General features: G+C 43.5%; 1 protein-coding gene across 2 annotated transcripts in view; it reads right to left on the bottom strand.

Annotated features, from left to right (window-relative positions):
- Positions 1–19638, bottom strand: part of LOC124777981 (nuclear pore complex protein Nup85) — a 135201-nt gene that overhangs the window by 99935 nt on the left and 15628 nt on the right. For both annotated transcript variants that reach the window (XM_047253548.1, XM_047253549.1), the window contains exon 3: positions 8098–8287. In XM_047253548.1, the coding sequence (XP_047109504.1) occupies positions 8098–8287 (190 nt within the window). The remainder of the gene's footprint in view (positions 1–8097; positions 8288–19638) is intronic.

Genomic DNA, 19638 nt, shown 5'->3' with positions numbered 1-19638 from the left:
AGCACACAGCGAGGAAGAAGAAAAAGAGGAATTTCAAACACCGAAGCATAGGAATGAGAGGAGAAGGGAAACAAAGAAAGGAAAAGAGCAAAAAACAAGGGTGAGACTGTTCTTACGTCAGCGACAGACAATGCAGAACATTCCCAATAACATCCCAGACATGCTCCCCAAGGGAGGGGAAAAATAATAGCAAGAGGACAGACATGCAGCACAGAAGGAAAAAAAAATGCTGCAAAGCCTGGGACCTCATGGTAGCTAAGCACAAACCCGCCAAAGAGTGGCGAGACCCCTGCAAGGCTCTTCAGCTGGGATCACCTGACACTCATTCAGATTTTGAGACTCCTGGGTTACAGCCCAGGGATTCTGCACACACCTACCATCTGCTTAGGACTGCAGGCAGTGTACACCAGCCCAGATGTAAACACACCATGCTGCTGAGGGGACACACCATGCTGCTGAGGGGACACACATCTCGCATCAACAAGGTTGCCATTGCTGCCAGCTATGTACACTGCTACAGCATTCTACTGCAGCAGTGGATTCACTCATTGCCACTAACCATGGACAAAAACTGGGCACATAGCCATCGATCTACTGTATGAGAACTGTTGAATAGCGGTAATAAGGAATGCTTTACAGAGAGAGCACTCTTGACCTGGCACTCACCACTGTATTGGAATGTACTATCCCCGCAGCTACCTGCACATGCCATTCTGGGGACACAAGTGGTCATTCGGCAACATTGGTGTAAGCACAGTGGTCAACAAAAATGTAACACCATTGCAAAACATATCTCTAGTTTCATTTGCATGTTATGTTAATGTAACAATGTTATGAAAAGGAAAGTTCACCATAGAGTGGAGATGCTGAGTCGCAGACAAAAAGACCCTTACAATTAAAGCTAGCGGCTGTTAAGGCCTTCGTCAATAACAGACGACACACACACACACACACACACACACACACACACACACACACACACAACTGTAATCTCAGGCAACTCAAACCACACTGGGAGCAGCAGAAGCAGTGCATGATGGGAGTGGCGACTGGGTGGGGTAAGGAGGAGGCTGGGGTGGGGAGGGGGAGGGATAGTATGGTGGGGGTGGCTGGGAGGTGGGGGTTGGGGAGTAGTGGAAAAGGAGAGAAATAAAAAGACTGGGTTTGATAGTGGAATGACAGCTGTGTAGTGCTGGAATGGGAACAGGGAAGAGGCTGGATGGGTGATGACAGTGACTAACGAAGGCTGAGGCCAGGAGGGTTATGGGAACATAGGATATATTGCAGGGAAAGTTCCCACCTGCGCAATTCAGAAAAGCTGGTGTTGGTGGGAAGGATCCATATGGCACAGACTGTGAAGCAGTCATTTAAATTAAAGATATCATGTTCAGCAACAGGGTGGTCCACTTGTTTCTTGGCCACAGTTTGCCGGTGGCCATTCATGTGGACAGTCAGCTTGTTGGTTGTCATGTCTAAATAGAATGCAGCACAGTGGTTGCAGCTTAGCTTGTAGATTAAGTGTCTGGTTTCACAGGTAGCCCTGCCTTTGATAGGATAGGTGATATTAGTGACCAGACTGGAGTATGTGGTAGTGGGAGGATGTATGGGACAAGTCTTGCATCTAGGTCTATTACAGGGGTATGAGCCATGAGGTAAGGGATTGGGAGTAGGGGTTCTGTAAGGATGGATGAGTATATTGCGTAGGTTTGGTGGACAGTGGAATACCACTGTGGGACGGGTGGGAAGGATAGTGGGCAGGACGTTTCTCATTTCAGGGCACGACGAGAGGTAATCTTAAACCTTGCGGAGAACGTAATTCAGTTGCTCCTGTCCTGGGTGGTACTGTGCCTGGACAGTGGGACTTCGGGAGGTGGTAGGAGACCGGAAGGATAAGGTACAGGAGATTTGTTTTTGTACAAGGTTGGGAGAATAATTATGGTCAGTGAAGGCTCAGTGAGACTCATTATATTTCGAGAGGGACTGCTCCTCACTGCAGATGCGATGACCATGGCTGGCTAAGCTGTATGGAAGGGACTTCTTGGTATGGAATGGGTCGCAACTGTTGAAGTGGAGATATTGATGGTGTTAGTACGTTTGATATGGATGGGGCACTGATGTAGTCATCTATGAGGTGGAGGGCAACATTTAGGAAGGTGACTTGATGGGTTGAGTAGGACCAGGTGAAGCAAATGGGGGAAAGTTGTTGAAATCCTGGAGGAATGTAGATAGGGTGTCCTTACCTTCAATCCAGATAGCAAAGATACCATCAATGAATCTGAACCTAGTGAGGAGTTTAGGATTCTCGGTTTTTAAGAAGGATTCTGCCATGTGGGTGCCCATGGCCGTACCCCAGATTTGTTTGTAGGTATGCCTTCAAAAGAGAAGTAATTGTGGGTGAGGATATAGTTGGTCATGTCGACTAGGACGGAGGTTTTTTAGGAAAGGTAGTGTTCAATAGCGGTAAGGCCATGGGCATTAGGAATGCTAGAGTACAGGGAGGTGGCATCAATAGTGATGGGCAGGGCACCGTGTGGTAAAGGGACAAGAACTGTGGAGAGTCGGTGGAGGAAATAGATGGTATCTTTTATATAGCAGGGTAGGTTCCGGGTAATAGTTTGAAGGTGTTGGTATATGAAAGCAGAAATTCTCTCAGTGGGGACACAGTAACTGACCACAATGGGGTGTCCTGGGTGGTTAGGCTTCCTAACTTGAGGAAGCATGGAGAAGGTAGGAGTACAGGGAGTGGTAGGGGTGAGTAGAGAGATGGACTCCAGGAAGAGTTTCTGGGATGGGCCTAAGGATTTGCGCGACTGGAGATCCTGCTGGATTTCCATAATGGGGTCACTGTGGCAAGGTTTGTAGGTCGAAGTATCTGACAGCTGGCAGAGTCCTTCCGCCAGGTAATCCTTGTGGTTCAAAACAACAAAGGTGGAGCCTTTGTCTGCAGGTAGGATTATAAGGTCGGGATCAGTTTTTATATCGTGGAAAACAGTTCTTTCTGTGGATATAAGGTTAGTAGCACGTTGACGGATTTGGGGAATGATGGTGAGGCAAGGTTTGAGGTTACGAAATTCTGGAAAGTTAACAGGGGGTGATTTGGGGGCAGTGGGGGTACATCACAGTTGCATGAAGGAGTGAAATGAGTTGGGCATGGTTCAATATTATGTTAATGTAATTCTGATGTTGAATTTCTCTTTTGTATTTATATGAACTTAAATTTTAGCACTTAACAGAACTCTCTAAATTTCATATAAATTTACAATCATTACTTTTAAAATTTACCAATATGACAAAATAATTTACCAGTATGGGTGAAGACACTAGATACAAAGGTAAATAACTACTCATACATACACATAACTTGAAACAGCTACTTTGTTTACATTTACGGGAGTTTGGCCTTTTCACTATATCTCTGCAGAGACTGAGAGGTAACTTTTTTTTTAGTTTACCTAGGTTTTGATGCCAATAATGATATCTTCTTCAGAACCTATAAATTAACCCATATGGACATATATTAAACATTGAAATACATCATCAATCTAATGATTTCACAATAAGAAAAATCATAATATTTACAGAAAGTAAATTATTTTGAGGGCCAAACATTGGCCATGTCACAGAATAAAAGTAATACAGAATAAAGATGCATAATCATAAGATTATGTCTGTGTGTACTAAAAACTATATAAAAAAAATAATAATAATAATGAAAAAAAAAAAAACAAGAAAACTACCGTATTTACTCGAATCTAAGCCGCACTCGAATCTAAGCCGCACCTGAAAAATGAGACTCGAAATAAAGGAAAAAAAAAAATTCCCGAATCTAAGCCGCACCTGAAATTTGAGACTCGAAATTCAAGGGGAGAGAAAAGTTTTAGGCCGCACCTCCAAATTGAAACAACGTTGGTCCATTATAATATGAGACACAATTTAGGTTGAATGAAAGACGATACAGCTACAGTAGTTTGGTTCGAGTCTTAAGCTTAGCAGTTAAGCTTTACCAAGTAGCCATTGCTATGCGTCAGGCGCTCCGTCCGTATTTATACGGGTACCCTTCCTTTTTCACGTGCTTCGTCTGGTTTGAATCGATTGCTTATTTTGCTTTGATCTGATAAGTGCCGTTTTCTTTGTTATAGGTGTTTACGTCACTCTAAGCTGAAAATGCAATCCTGTACTGTGTCATGCATTGTTTGTCGCATTTTAATAGTGCGTGTTTACGGCCTGTCGCCGCTCGCGGCATGACTTGCTTTTGTGCACGCTACCGCCGCTTTTTTTTTAAAAAAAAAAGAGGAATTGTCTCATTAGCGAAACAATGGCAAGAGACTGCTATTTGTTGTTACTTACACTGCTGCTGCTTTCTTTGATAATGATCAACAAGAACCAAATAATAGAGTGCGTATGATAGAAGATGTTCTGAACGAGTGTTTAGCGAAAATTTTTCTCCGTTTGAAAATCTTTGCGGCCGCTTCTTTAGTACATCAAATTCTGCACAGAAATTAGTCATCTTACATTTAAAATCTAGTCAGTTGCCGTGCTTCATTTCTGACTATCACTATTAGGCATAAGAATAATAAGAATATAAACATGACACGATACGTATATTCTTCCGCATTTGCTGTTGTCTCCCTCTAGTTTCGTAGTTTATTAGGCAGACAGGATTTAAATGAGATAGCAGCAAACACGAAAGAATACATGGCAAAATGTTTATATTCGTATTATTCTTATGGTGAAGAGAATACTGCATGTGATTCACGTTTCATCAGGTTCCTATTAGCAACCACCTAACCATCTCTTTTCACAGGTAGGAATAAAACTCGGAACGTAGAGTTGGCCATATTGACAAACATCCCAAACAGTCTTGCCAGTCGGATTTTCGTAGTACATTGAAATTCTGCTACATTCTAAGATGAACAATACGGAATTTGTATTTACTTCGTTGGATAATGTATGAAAATGCAGTGGTCGAAACTCGGGGCGGAGAAAAAAAAAAGCTCGTCTTCTACCTATTTTTAAATTTATTTACTGATGCAGAGGTTTTGGCGCCAGTATTTATCTTTGTGCCCACAAAGCATACTTGTGTAGCGCTACATATATTCGACGGCAGAAGTTAGTTGTGGCGGCACCTATCAACATTTTTCAGAACTTCCGCTTGCTTTGCACTCGATTCTAAGCCGCAGGCGGTTTTTTGGATTACAAAAACCGGAAAAGAAGTGCGGCTTAGATTCGAGTAAATACGGTAAGCATTGCGAATAGTTCCATGGCAAGGCTCGGAAAGTGGCCAAGCGCACGCGTGAATGCACGCATTAAGCGCACGCGTTAGAGATAAGCTTTCTCAAAATTACTTTGTGCAACTTGAATTGTGAACAAAATGTGACAGGAAACAGTCCCGCAAATGGATAAATGCCTACCTATGGTACAGTACATTAAACAATTTTCTTAAGAACTAGCTACTAAGCTAAAGCAAAAAAAACTTTACATTCAAATATTAAAATAAGAGGGCGAAACCCTACTACAGTAACTAATAAATTAGTATGGGAGACACAGGTGTGTGAAGCTTGAACATAAAACAGGTAAATTAATAAACACCTTTACAACTGGTGTCATTACTAGTATAATACAAAATATATGGGGACACACTAAATAAACGCACTATAATAAAGGGGCAAAGCAGATAGGAAACAGCATCGGCCATTCGAAGTGGGCCGTGGGTCAACTCCACTGGAGTAAAGGTTGAAATCCCCCAGAATAATTTCTGTTTTTTAGTTGCAGCTGATCATTAAGTAAATTTTCTCTATCAATAGTAAAATGTTTAAAAATTTACAATTCTCCAAGGGTGTCTAACTTACATCCTCTGACTTCATTATGCAAAAGTTCTATATCTTTTAGAGGCTTGGGAGCATGGGCCATTTGGACAAGATGGTCAGCAAATGTAGATCCTCGTGTTCCGTCACCGCTTTTAGTCAGCAGATGCTCTTTAAACCTAACAGAGGGGACCCTTCCTCTCTGGCCAATGTAATAACAGGGACAGGGATGATTTATCAGTACCTTTATCAAGAGAATGGACTAAATTCTTTTTAAGGTTGTTGGTGGTAAAGTAAGAAACTTTACACCCTAGGTTTTTTAATAAACGACCTACCTTGTAGGATACGTTACCTATAAAAGAAACTGATATGTATTTCGTTGCCTGGTCTCGATTGTGGGTACCTGACCTGGAAAGGGTGGTAATCTTCCTTCGTGGTTTTTGCTAAACAACTGTCCTACTATACTCTTCTGTAAATTGTGTGGTGAAAGTGGAATGGAAAGGGCTCAATGGATACTCGAGTGAAAGAAGGCCATTTTAGGGGCCTGAGGATGGTTGAAGTTGTCAGAATAGGTTGCTTTTCGAAAAATGTTATTGGCAATAAAATAGATTTCAACATTTTTCAAAAGCAACCTATTCCGACGTATCCCAGCTGATTCCACCCATCCTCAGGCCCATAAAATGGCCTTCTTTCACTCGAGTATCCATCGAGCCCTTTCCATTCCGCTTTCGCCAGACAATTTACAGAACAAATTAAAGGCCCTCGAAAACATTGCTTAGAATAATGGATATAATCCCAGTATAGTGAGACAGCTGTTTAACAAAAAAAACACCAAGGAAGACTACCAACCATTCTAGGTCAGGTACCAACAATCAAGACCAGGCAACGAAATACATATCAGTTTCCTTTATAGGTAACGTATCCTACAAGGTAGGTCGTTTATTAAAAAACCTAGGGTGTAAAGTTTCTTACTCTACCACCGACAACCTTAAAAAGAATTAAGTCCATTCTCTTGAAAAGGTACTGATGAATCATCCCTGTCCTTATAATTACATTGGCCAGACAGGAAGGGCCCTGTCTGTTAGGTTTAAAGAGCATCTGCCGACTAAAAGCGGTGATGGAACACTAGGATCTACATTTGCTGACCATCTTGTCCAAATGGCCCATGCTCCCAAGCCTCTAAAAGATATAGAACTTTTGCATGATGAAGTCAAAGGATGTAAGTTAGACACCCTTGAAGAACTGTAAATTTTTAAACATCTTACTATTGATAGAGAAAATTTACTTAATGATCAGCTGCAACTAGAAAATAGAAATTACTTCGAAGGATTTCAACCTTTACTCCAGTGGAGTTGACCCATGGCCTACTTCGAATGGCCGATGCTGTTTCCTATCTGCTTTGTCCCTTTATTATAGTGTGTTTGTTTAGTATGTCTTCCTATAATTGTATTATACTGGTAATGACACCAGTTGCAAAGGTGGTTCTTAATTTGCCTGTTTTATGTTCAAGATATTTCATGCTTCGCACGCCTGTGTCTCCCATACTAATTTATTAGTTACTGTAGTGGGGTTTCGCCCTTTTATTTTAGTATTTTAATGTAAAGTTTTTCTGCCCTAGCTTCGTAGCTAGTTCTTAAGAAAATTGTTTAATGTGCTGTACCATAGGTAGGCATTTGTCCATTTGCAGGACTGTTTCCTGACACATTTTGTTTACAATTTACATTGCGCTAAGTAATTTTGAGAAAGCTTATCACTAGCGCATGCGCGTGGATTCACGCATGCGCTTGGCCGCTGGCCGAGCCTGCAGAACTGCTTGCGACGCTTAGTTTCCTTGTTGCTTACGTGTGACCCTTATTCCTGGCCCTGCGCAGCTCCATCTACGTTTTCATTATTGTTTTTAGCATTGACATATATAATCTTATGATTATGCATTTTTATTCTGTATTAGTTTTATCCTGCGACATGGCCAATGTTTGGCTCTAAAAATAATTTAATTTTTGTAAGTATCACAATTGTTCTTATTGTGAAATCATTAGATTGATGATGTATTACAATGTTTAATATATGTCCGTATGGGTTAATTTATAGGTTCTGAAAAAGATACTATTATTGGCATTAAAACCTAGGTACACTAAAAGAAAAAAAAAATTACCTTGCAAATGAAGGCTGAATTCCTTATTGTCTGAACAATTCATGGTTGTTGAAGTGCTGCATTATGTTAAAGATTTATTTCTCCAGAGAAGTAATGTACTGTACAAACCAATAAAAACAATAATGGAACTATCTTCCTTGCCTGTACTGCCGGCTAAGTTTCAGCAGTCTGGATCTTACTTCACTTGCACTCTCCTTTTTTGCAATTTTTTGACCAGCCAAGAATGCCCCATTGGATTCATTTATAAGCTTCCTTGTAACTGGATGGAATAATACAATATTTTGTCTCAGGTGATGTAACTTTACTTCAGTAGCCTGTACTTTTCTTTTTTCTGAAAGAAAAGAAAACAAATGTTAAAATATTGCAGACCAAAATTTATAGGTGAGATGTTTTGCCACAAAATGTTCAGACACTAATTTTCCAATTTGCATTTTACTAGAATCTGAGGAGTGAGAAAGCAGTTTTAAGAAAATTTTTGTGCTATAACTGAATATCTACATGTGTACAAATGATGTGGAACAAGTCTGGTGTATTACATAATAACACTAAAATCTCAACAGTTACATTTTCATCAAAAATGATTTTTTTTATTTTAATAACTGTCAGATTTCTTGACCACACTTTATTTCTTCCAAAAATTGCCTTTGAAAATGATGAAACGATAATACACGCAAGGCCAAATTCTCGGTTAAAAATGTTGACAAGATACAATGTATCTATTGAACAATTTTCTATGACAAATAGTATTGTCTTTAATTGACAGAATATCGAAATGCAGTAGGCGATTTCAGAAATAATAAAAAAGTGTGGTCAAGACCTCAAAGTTATTGAAGTGCATCCAAACGACCATTTGATCTCAAAGCATTTTCATACAAATTGTATCAGATTTCTTTATTGGTGGTCTTGCCTGCTGTACGAGAAGATATTTACGCTCACACTAAATAACAACAAATGTTAATGTTGAACAAAACGTAAGAGACTGTTTGACAGTTATCGAAAGTATTATCCTACCTGCTTTTTCTCCAGTTGCTATGTAAATGTCTGATACGGTCTGAAATTTTCTGTGATTAATTGGATGTAAAAAGATAACAATGAAAAAATGCAACAACTCCCTGGGCTTGTTCAGTTTTATGAGTATGTAATTGACAGAGACCTTTGGGGGGTTGGTTGGTTGGTTGATTGACTGTGGGTCAGGGGACTAAAAAGCATGGGTATCAGTCCCTCAATCAAGGCGTAGTTTATCTGGAATTAGTGACATCAGTGATGTATGTTTCCTCATAATGAAAGCACTAGGAGCAGTAAGACCGAGGCACTGAAGGCAATACTGATGTCTGAGCCGATATGTCAGAACGGACGAGACATCTCTCAGCTCTCATCCAATAGCTAGGAAGGGCCCACCCATCTGACTCCTGCCAGCCTGATGGTGGGTGAAAACAGTTGCAAAGTGAAGAAAGTCTTCCTATCAGTGTATTCAGAACAGTAAAAGTGAGAAGGCTAAAAATGTACTGGACATCAAGTGGACAGTCAGTAATAAAAATGAGAGGGGAGAAAGAGGAAAGGTAGCAAGTTGGTGCCTCAGGGATTCTGCATGAAATGGGAGTTGCATTATCCCCATCCATGTCAATCCTGCTCCAGTGCAGTCAAGGGATCAAAGAGTACCCAATCTTCAACCGAGTGCTACCTCTAAAATAGAAAATAAGGTGTGACACAAAATGAGACTAATTGTGTCTAAAAGCAATTACAACAGAGTAAGAGAGAGATGAAAGAGTGACCTGATCAATGAGGTGGGGGTCTGAGGTCCCCAGACCCAGCAAGAGGTACTCAATTTCAACCATCTTGTCCGTATCATGAAGGTAGCTTGAACTGTTACATCTGCAAATAAAAACCAGCTTCATGGAGAAAACTCAGAATCAGTTCAACCACCCAGGGATTGTCTGCCAGCATTTAAGGCAAAGAATTCATGAGGGGGCCAGAAGAATGGGGCATTCCACCAGGATATCAGCTATTGTCTGTTAGGCTCCACATATACAATGTGGGGGTTGCTCATTATATAAAATAAAACTATGGGTTACCCTTGATATGACAACTGCAGAGGCAACATAGTACACTGGATTCCTTCGTGAGGGGGGGGGGGGGGGTTGGTTTATTAGGAGGACATTAGCCAACTAGATGTCACTCCATTTCTGAGTAGAGGTCTTATTTGTACCCAACAAATGTGCACCTGGAACTGGCAAAGTAAACGGGATGACAGTTGGCCAGTTCATTCACTGGAAGAGCCACAACTTGGGACCTGGACAGCGAGTACCTCGCACGCAGTCAGTATGACTCCGAGTACTGTGCAGTAACTTCAGTGAAAAGGTCATGAACAGCAACTCCCACAGGGTCTACATCTACATCTACATTGATACTCCGCAAGCCACCCAACGGTGTGTGGCGGAGGGCACTTTACGTGCCACTGTCATTACCACCCTTTCCTGTTCCAGTCGCGTATGGTTCGCGGGAAGAACGACTGTCTGAAAGCCTCCGTGCGCGCTCTAATCTCTCTAATTTTACATTCTTGATCTCCTCGGGAGGTATAAGTAGGGGGAAGCAATATATTCGATACCTCATCCAGAAACGCACCCTCTCGAAACCTGGCGAGCAAGCTACACCGCGATGCAGAGCGCCTCTCTTGCAGAGTCTGCCACTTGAGTTTATTAAACATCTCCGTAACGCTATCACGGTTACCAAATAACTCTGTGACGAAACGCGCCGCTCTTCCTTGGATCTTCTCTATCTCCTCCGTCAGACCGATCTGGTACGGATCCCACACTGATGAGCAATACTCAAGTATAGGTCGAACGAGTGTTTTGTAAGCCACCTCCTTTGTTGATGGACTAGATTTTCTAAGCACTCTCCCAATGAATCTCAACCTGGTACCCGCCTTACCAACAATTAATTTTATATGATCATTCCACTTCAAATCGTTCCGCACGCATACTCCCAGATATTTTACAGAAGTAACTGCTACCAGTGTTTGTTCCGCTATCATATAATAAAGGATCCTTCTTTCTATGTATTCGCAATACATTACATTTGTCTATGTTAAGGGTCAGTTGCCACTCCCTGCACCAAGTGCCTATCCGCTGCAGATCTTCCTGCATTTCGCTACAATTTTCTAATGCTGCAACTTCTCTGTATACTACAGCATCATCCGCGAAAAGCCGCATGGAACTTCCGACACTATCTACTAGGTCATTTATATATATTGTGAAAAGCAATGGTCCCATAACACTCCCCTGTGGCACGCCAGAGGTTACTTTAACGTCTGTAGACGTCTCTCCATTGATAACAACATGCTGTGTTCTGTTTGCTAAAAACTCTTCAATCCAGCCACATAGCTGGTCTGATGTTCCGTAGGGTCTTACTTTGTTTATCAGGCGACAGTGCGGAACTGTATCGAACGCCTTCCGGAAGTCAAGAAAAATAGCATCTACCTGGGAGCCTGTATCTAATATTTTCTGGGTCTCTTGAACAAATAAAGCGAGTTGGGTCTCACACGATCGCTGTTTCCGGAATCCATGTTGATTCCTACATAGTAGATTCTGGGTTTCCAGAAATGACATGATACGCGAGCAAAAAACATTTCTAAAATTCTACAAGAGATCGACGTCAGAGATATAGGTCTATAGTTTTGCGCATCTGCTTGACGACCCTTCTTGAAGACTGGGACTACCTGTGCTCTTTTCCAATCATTTGGAACCCTCCGTTCCTCTAGAGACTTGCAGTACACGGCTGTTAGAAGGGGGCAAGTTCTTTCGCGTACTCTGTGTAGAATCGAATTGGTATCCCATCAGGTCCAGTGGACTTTCCTCTATTGAGTGATTCCAGTTGCTTTTCTATTCCTTGGACACTTATTTCGATGTCAGCCATTTTTTCGTTTGTGCGAGGATTTAGAGAAGGAACTGCAGTGCGGTCTTTCTCTGTGAAACAGCTTTGGAAAAAGGTGTTTAGTATTTCAGCTTTACGCGTGTCATCCTCTGTTTCAATGCCATCATCATCCCGTAGTGTCTGGATATGCTGTTTCGAGCCACTTACTGATTTAACGTAAGACCAGAACTTCCTAGGATTTTCTGTCAAGTCGGTACATAGAATTTTACTTTCGAATTCACTGAACGCTTCACGCATAGCTCTCCTTACGCTAACTTTGACATCGTTTAGCTTCTGTTTGTCAGAGGTTTTGGCTGCGTTTAAACTTGGAGTGGAGCTCTCTTTGCTTTTGCAGTAGTTTCCTAACTTTGTTGTTGTACCACGGTGGGTTTTTCCCGTCCCTCACAGTTTTACTCGGCACGTACCTGTCTAAAACGCATTTTACGATTGCCTTGAACTTTTTCCATAAACACTCAACATTGTCAGAGTCGGAACAGAAATTTTCGTTTTGATCTGTTAGGTAGTCTGAAATCTGCCTTCTATTACTCTTGCTAAACAGATAAACCTTCCTCCCTTTTTTTATATTCCTATTAACTTCCATATTCAGGGATGCTGCAACGGCCTTATGATCACTGATTCCCTGTTCTGTACATACAGAGTCAAAAAGTTCGGGTCTGTTTGTTATCAGTAGGTCCAAGATGTTATCTCCACGAGTCGGTTCTCTGTTTAATTGCTCGAGGTAATTTTCGGATAGTGCACTCAGTATAATGTCACTCGATGCTCTGTCCCTACCACCCGTCCTAAACATGTGAGTGTCCCAGTCTATATCTGGTAAATTGAAATCTCCACCTAAGACTATAACATGCTGAGAAAATTTATGTGAAATGTATTCCAAATTTTCTCTCAGTTGTTCTGCCACTAATGCTGCTGAGTCGGGAGGTCGGTAAAAGGAGCCAATTATTAACCTAGTTCGGTTGTTTAGTGTAACCTCCACCCATAATAATTCACAGGAACTATCCACTTCTACTTCACTACAGGATAAACTACTACTAACAGCGACGAACACTCCACCACCGGTTGCATGCACTCTATCCTTTCTAAACACCGTCTGTACCTTTGTAAAAATTTCGGCAGAATTTATCTCTGGCTTAAGCCAGCTTTCTGTACCTATAACGATTTCAGCTTCGGTGCTTTCTATCAGCGCTTGAAGTTCCAGTACTTTACCAACGCAGCTTCGACAGTTGACAATTACAATACCGATTGCTGCTTGGTCCCCGCATGTCCTGACTTTGCCCCGCACCCGTTGAGGCTGTTGCCCTTTCTGTACTTGCCCAAGGCCATCTAACCTAAAAAACCGCCCAGCCCACGCCACACAACACCTCCTACCCATGTAGCCGCTTGTTGCGTGTAGTGGACTCCTGACCTATCCAGCGGAACCCGAAACCCCACCACCCTATGGCGCAAGTCGAGGAATCTGCAGCCCACACGGTCGCAGAACCGTCTCAGCCTCTGATTCAGACCCTCCACTCGGCTCTGTACCAAAGGTCCGCAGTCAGTCCTGTCGACGATGCTGCAGATGGTGAGCTCTGCTTTCATCCCGCTAGTGAGACTGGCAGTCTTCACCAAATCAGATAGCCGCCGGAAGCCAGAGAGGATTTCCTCCGATCCATAGCGACACACATCATTGGTGCCGACATGAGCGACCACCTGCAGATGGGTGCACCCTGTACCCTTCATGGCATCCGGAAGGACCCTTTCCACATCTGGAATGACTCCTCCCGGTATGCACACGGAGTGCACATTGGTTTTCTTCCCCTCTCTTGCTGTTCAGCAGTTTGAAAACTGCTCATTCAGTCACTACATATTAAACCACAGTTACGGAAGGCATGTTCAATAAAGTGGAAGGCTCTGTTAACAGCTATCAGTATCACCGTAATAAAACTGTATGGGTCTAGTGATGAATGGTATTACTGACTGGCAGAGGATGTAAAAACATATCCCAACTTATTCACAGTTTTAGAGCTGTCAGGGTAAAGTATGGTTAGCACCCTGAAACTCCTGAATGTAACAGATGACGAAAGGTCATGGAGGCGACAGACTTTAGGACCTTGAAAGAGATCGGTCCTAATTTGTAGCTTGGACACAAACAACATGGAGAGGGGGTGCACACGAAAACACAGTGAGCACATTCCAGGCACAAGAGAGAGGTAGAAATCCTGGCAGAGGGCTGTATGGCGGATTCCAACTGGTAATTCCAATTAGGGGTGGGTATCAGAAGGTCGATACTCCTTGTATGCGAAAAGAATTGGATACGTTGGATGATCAAGGAATTGTCGAATGAAGGCTGCATAGGAGACTAAGAGTTGGTACTGTTGGAGCCCAAGAGGTAAGGGCAGTGCTTCGGCAAGGAGATTGTCTATGGGTCTAGTCCAGAAGGTGCCAGTACCCAGAACTCCACAATGATGGACTGGATCTAATAATTTCAAAGTTGTGGGAACGAAAGAGCCTTAAACCTGGTGACCACAGTCCAGTTAGGATGAAATGAGGAACCAGTAAATATGGAAAAGAGTACCACGACCTACACCCCAAGAAGTGTGAGCAATGATACAGTGAGCATTAATCAGCTTCATGCAGCTACTCTTCAGTTGATGAGTAAGGGGCAGCCAAGTCAGCTTTTTATCAAAAAGTCCCAAAAATGGGACTCTGCAACAACTTCCAAGTACTGGGAAGAGATCTGTGTCAGGATGGCCTGTACCACCACGCCGAATGTATGACCGGCAAGAGAATTGGAAACACTGGGAAAGTGTCTGCATAGAGGCATATTGCGTAGCATCTTGGAGCTGACATTTGGTCCTGGCTACTGATGGGTTGTGTAGCAAATGCGAAAGTCATCTAAGTAAACGACAAGGGTGACCTGTGGTCTTCTGGTTGTCCTCTTGGACCCATGGAGAGCCAACTGAAGTGTCAATTCAAACCTGGAACAACCAGTAAGATAAAAACTGATGAATAAAAATCAGTAGGGAGCCCTGAAAGCCCTAGGCATGGAGGGTAAGTAAAATGTGATGACGATATGTGATGTAGTATGCCTTATGTAGTAAAAAAACTGCAATGATGTGTTGCCATTTAGAAAAGGTATCTCAGATTGCTGTTTCCAATTGGACCACATGGTCAGTTGTGGATTACCTGTATCTCTCCTAGAAACTACACTGATAGGGAGACAAAATACCCCAAAACTCAAGAACCCGCATAATCTGTGAGCAACAAACCTTTCAAGCACTTTGTAGAGCATGATGGTGAAGCCAATCGGTCAGTAGCTGTTGAGAGATGCTGGATTTTTGCCTGGATCAAGAACTGGGATGATGATACTAGTTCCCCACTGTGAAGTGACAACACTTGCAAGCCAAATAAAAGTGAAGACCCTGGGTAGAAGTAACATTTGAGTAACATTCAGGTGTTGGACATGTTGTGCCAAGAGACTTAAGGAGTTCCTGATCAGTAAAAGGTTCTTTATATGATTCAGTTTTGGGGAAGGGGTGTGTGCTAAATATGGGGGGTCATTGTTTCTGCAGTAGAAAGGTAGATGGATAAGAAAAGAATACGGATGCTATTGTAAAGAAGGTCACAAGGTGTTCAGCAAAACTGACACATCCATACGAAGATCCTGAAGAGCGAAACCTGGAATTGTTGGCAGCCCAGAAGACTATGTAGCTTGGCTGACACCAGGGATGAAGTAGTATACATCTTCAAGGAGGAGAGTGTTCACAGCATTTCTTCTTACCATGTTTATTTAAAGAGCAAGCTTTAGCACAAAGCTGCTTAAAACTGATAAGACTGGTCTGCGAAGAACGTCGTTTCAAAGGTTGCTGGACTCTTCAGTGATCCTGAACAGCTATTACAATGTCTTTGCCCCATGGTGGCAGAGGGCAGGGACCTAAGAGGAATACCAGTACCAGTGGCATGGGTCGTCATGCCTGAGCCATCTAGCACACTCTCATTAATGCAATCTCATAGAATGGCCAAAGGTAAAAGCAAAGGCATGCAGCTACCACTTGGCTCTTCAAAAGACCCAATTTGGTAGTGACTCTGTCCAGCAATGACAAGGAAGTGACAGGATATGAAACTTCCTGGCAGATTAAAACTATGCCGGACTGAGACTCTTGAAGTTAGGACCTTTGCGTTTCACGGGTGAATGCTGTACTGATTGAGCTATCCAAGCACAACTCGTGACCCATCCTCACAGCTTTACTTTCACCAGTACCTCATCTCCTACCTTCCAAGCTTCACAGAAACTCTGCTGTGATCCTTGCGAAACTAGCACTCCCGGAAGAAAGGATATTGTGGAAACATGGCTTAGCCACAACCTGAGGAATCTTTCCAGAATGAAATTTTCACTCTACAGCAGAGTGTGCATCAATATGAAATTTTCTGATGGATTAAAACTGTGTGACAACCGTGATTCAAACTCAGGACCTTTGCCTTCCACGGGAAAGTGCTCTACCAACTGAGCTACCCAAGCGAGACTCACTACTCAACCTCACAGTTTTACTTCTGCCAGTACCTCTTCTCCTACCTTCCAAGCTTCACAGAAGCTCTCTTGCAAAGGTCCTAAATTCGAATCTTGGTCCTCCATAGAGTTTTAATCTGCCAGGAAGTTTCATATCAGCGCACACTCTGCTGCAGAGTGATTGGTTGGTTTAAAGGAGGGGAGAACGGACCAAACTGCAAGGTCATTGGTCCCTTGTTCATGGTAAAATAATTACATGTGGGAAAGAAGAAAAGAAAGGAGATTTACAGCACAATAACAGGAGAATGGAAGAACCAGAAGAACAACCAACACTACTATGGACAAAACAGGAAAAGAAAACCACAGGGAGAAGCTAGAAACAGGTAGAAGGGATAAAACAAGACAGCAGATGAGCGTGGCTGGCCGACCATGAGAATAAAAAGGAAAAGCCAGCCACTCTGCGACACATTAAAACATCCAGCCTACAAGCATTGGAGAGAAGAACACAAAGGGACAAAGGACATGCACGGAAACTTATACAGAATGATAAAACCCATTGTCAAACATAAAACTTAAAACTAAATTAGCCGATGAGGTGTTGTCAGCTAAAATTAATGGCAAGCCAAAGGAGGACAGCTCACCAAGATATGGGCCACTGTCAGCTGGGCGCTGCACTGACATTGAGGTGGGTCATCACAGTGCAGGAGGTAGCAATGTGTCACCCAAGCATGGCCAATGTGGAGCCAACAGAGAACCACAGAGTCCCTGCCAGAGGCCCGCATTGAGGTCTTCCACACATTCGTAGTCTCCTTAAGGGCACACAGCTTGTTGTGCGTACTAAGGATACACCATTCTGTCTCCGAAAGCCACAAAACCTTGCGGCGTAGTACTGAATGCAGGCCAGTTGCAGAGAAGCCAATCTCCATAAGCAGTTTCTGCGTAGCCTGTTTGGCCAGCCTGTCGACAATTTCTTTGCCTGGGATTCTGATGTGACCTGGGATCCAGACAACCACCACTGAATGACTGGACCATTCCACGGCATAGATGGACTCCTGGATGGTAGCACTGGTCGATAGCTTGTAGGCTGCTCAAGGAGTCAGTACACAAAAGATATGCCTCCCCAGGGCATGAACGAATGTGCTCAAGAACATGAGATATAGCCACCAGCTCAGCAGTGAAACCACTGCAGCCATTGTGTAAGGAATGCTGTTCAGTATGTCATCCATGGACATGCGTGAAGCTGACATTATCATCAGTCATCGAGCCGTCGGTGTAAACCACTTCATGGCCTCGGTACATGTCAAGAATCTAAAGGAAGTGGCGGGGGAGAGAGGCGGGGTTAACTGAGTCCTTACGGACAGGTGAAAGTTCCAGGCGAAGCTGTGGGCTAGGTGTATGCCAAGGAGGTGAATGGACCTCAAGTATTGGAAAGGCAAGGACTCCAGTTCGGAAAGAAGGGATCGGACACTAAAAGTAATTAGTAGTCATGACCTGGGCCGCTGATGCAGGAGATGAAATGCAGAGGGTGGGGGGGGGGGGGGGGGGGGGGGAAAGAAGACGGTAATTTGGATGCGCAGGAGAACTACGAACATGTGCAACGTAACTGGCCAGCAGTTGTGCATGCCTAACCTGCAATGGAAGGACTCCAGCCTCTACCAGTCAAAGCAGGATTGGACAAGGGCTTTGTAGAGGTGCAGCAGCGAAGAGTGATCTGCACCCCAGGCAACAGAGGGCATTGAGGTGCTGCCAGCACTTCCACTTAAGCTGACGAAGATGAGGAAGCCAAGTCAATCGGATGACGAAAACCAGAATACCAGTCCTACGAAGTGATACGTCTACACTACAGTGAGTGGATCATTAAGGTAAAGTTTTGGTTCCGGATGAACGGTACAACGCAGACAGAAGTGCATCACACAAGACTTTGTGGCTGAAATCTGGAAACCGTGCGCCAGAGCCCATGACTGCGCCCTTTGGATGGCTCCCTGTAGGCACCGCTCAGCAACACTAGTACTGGTGGAGCAGTACGAAATGCAGAAGTTGTCTGTGCACAGACAGAGAAGGTGAGACGGACAGCCCTACAGCTGCTCCTAGACCATTAATGGCCACTAAAAATAGATACACTCAATACAGAGCCCTGCAGGACCCCATTCTCCTGGACATGGGGGAACTATGGGAGGCACCAATTTGGACACCGAAAGTACAAAGTGACAGGAAATTTTGGATAAAAATCAGGAGCGGACCTCAGAGACCCCACTGGTATAATGTGGCAAGGATATGATGTCGCTAGGTCGTGTCATATGCTTTTCATAAAAAAGAGAGAGACGGCAACCAGGTGTTGCATCTGGAAAAGACTGATGGGGTGGCAGACTCGAGGGACACAAGAATGTTAGTGGTAGAGCAACCCTGGTAGAAGCCACCCTGACGTGGAAGCTAGTAGGCCATGTGAGGACCCAACCCAACTGCGAACACACCATACATTCCAGCAGCTTACAAAGAACGTTGGTGAGGCTGATGGGCCGATAGCTATCCACATCAAGCAGGTTTTTACTGTGTTTGAGCACGGGAATGATGGTGCTCTCCCACCACTGCAATGGAAAGATGCCATCACACCAGATCTGGTTGAAGATGACGAGGAGATGTTGTTTGTAGTCAGATGAGAGATGTTTAATCATCTGACTGGATCCGATCTGCCCCAGGAGCAGTGTCAGGGCAATGTGCAAGGGCACTGAGGAGCTCCCACTCTGTAAATGGTGCATTTTAGGATTCACTGTGGTGTGTAGTGAACGAGAGAACTTTCCTTCCAGCCACTGTTCGAGAGAGCAAAAGGCTGGTGGGTAATTCTCCGATGCAGAGGCGCGAGCACTCAGCAAATTGCTAGACAATCACAATTTCTTCGGTAGATAACATGCTATTTATGTTAATACCGGGAACACCTGTTGGGGTCTGGTACCTGAAAACACAATCAATCCTTGCCCAGACTTGGGACGGTGACGTAGGGCACCCAATGGTCATCGCATATCTCTCCCAACACTTCTGCTTCTGTCGTTTGATAAGTTGGCAAATGCGGGCACAGAGCCGTTTAAAGGCTATGAGGTGCTCCAGGGAAGGGTGCCGCTTATGCTGCTGTAGAGCTCGCCAATGCCCCTTAATTGCTTCAGTGACTTCTGGCGACCACCAAAGGAATGGCCTTTTTCCGGGGGCCTTCTATACATTGTTGATGAAGTTCAATGCTGCTTTCTCCAAAGCCACCCTTCACAGCTGCACAGTGT

This window comes from Schistocerca piceifrons, chromosome 2 (assembly GCF_021461385.2).
Source record: "Schistocerca piceifrons isolate TAMUIC-IGC-003096 chromosome 2, iqSchPice1.1, whole genome shotgun sequence".
In the NCBI taxonomy this organism is placed as follows: domain Eukaryota; kingdom Metazoa; phylum Arthropoda; class Insecta; order Orthoptera; family Acrididae; genus Schistocerca; species Schistocerca piceifrons.
Note: the sequence above shows the minus strand (reverse complement) of the source record. Positions and strands in the feature narration are given on the sequence as shown.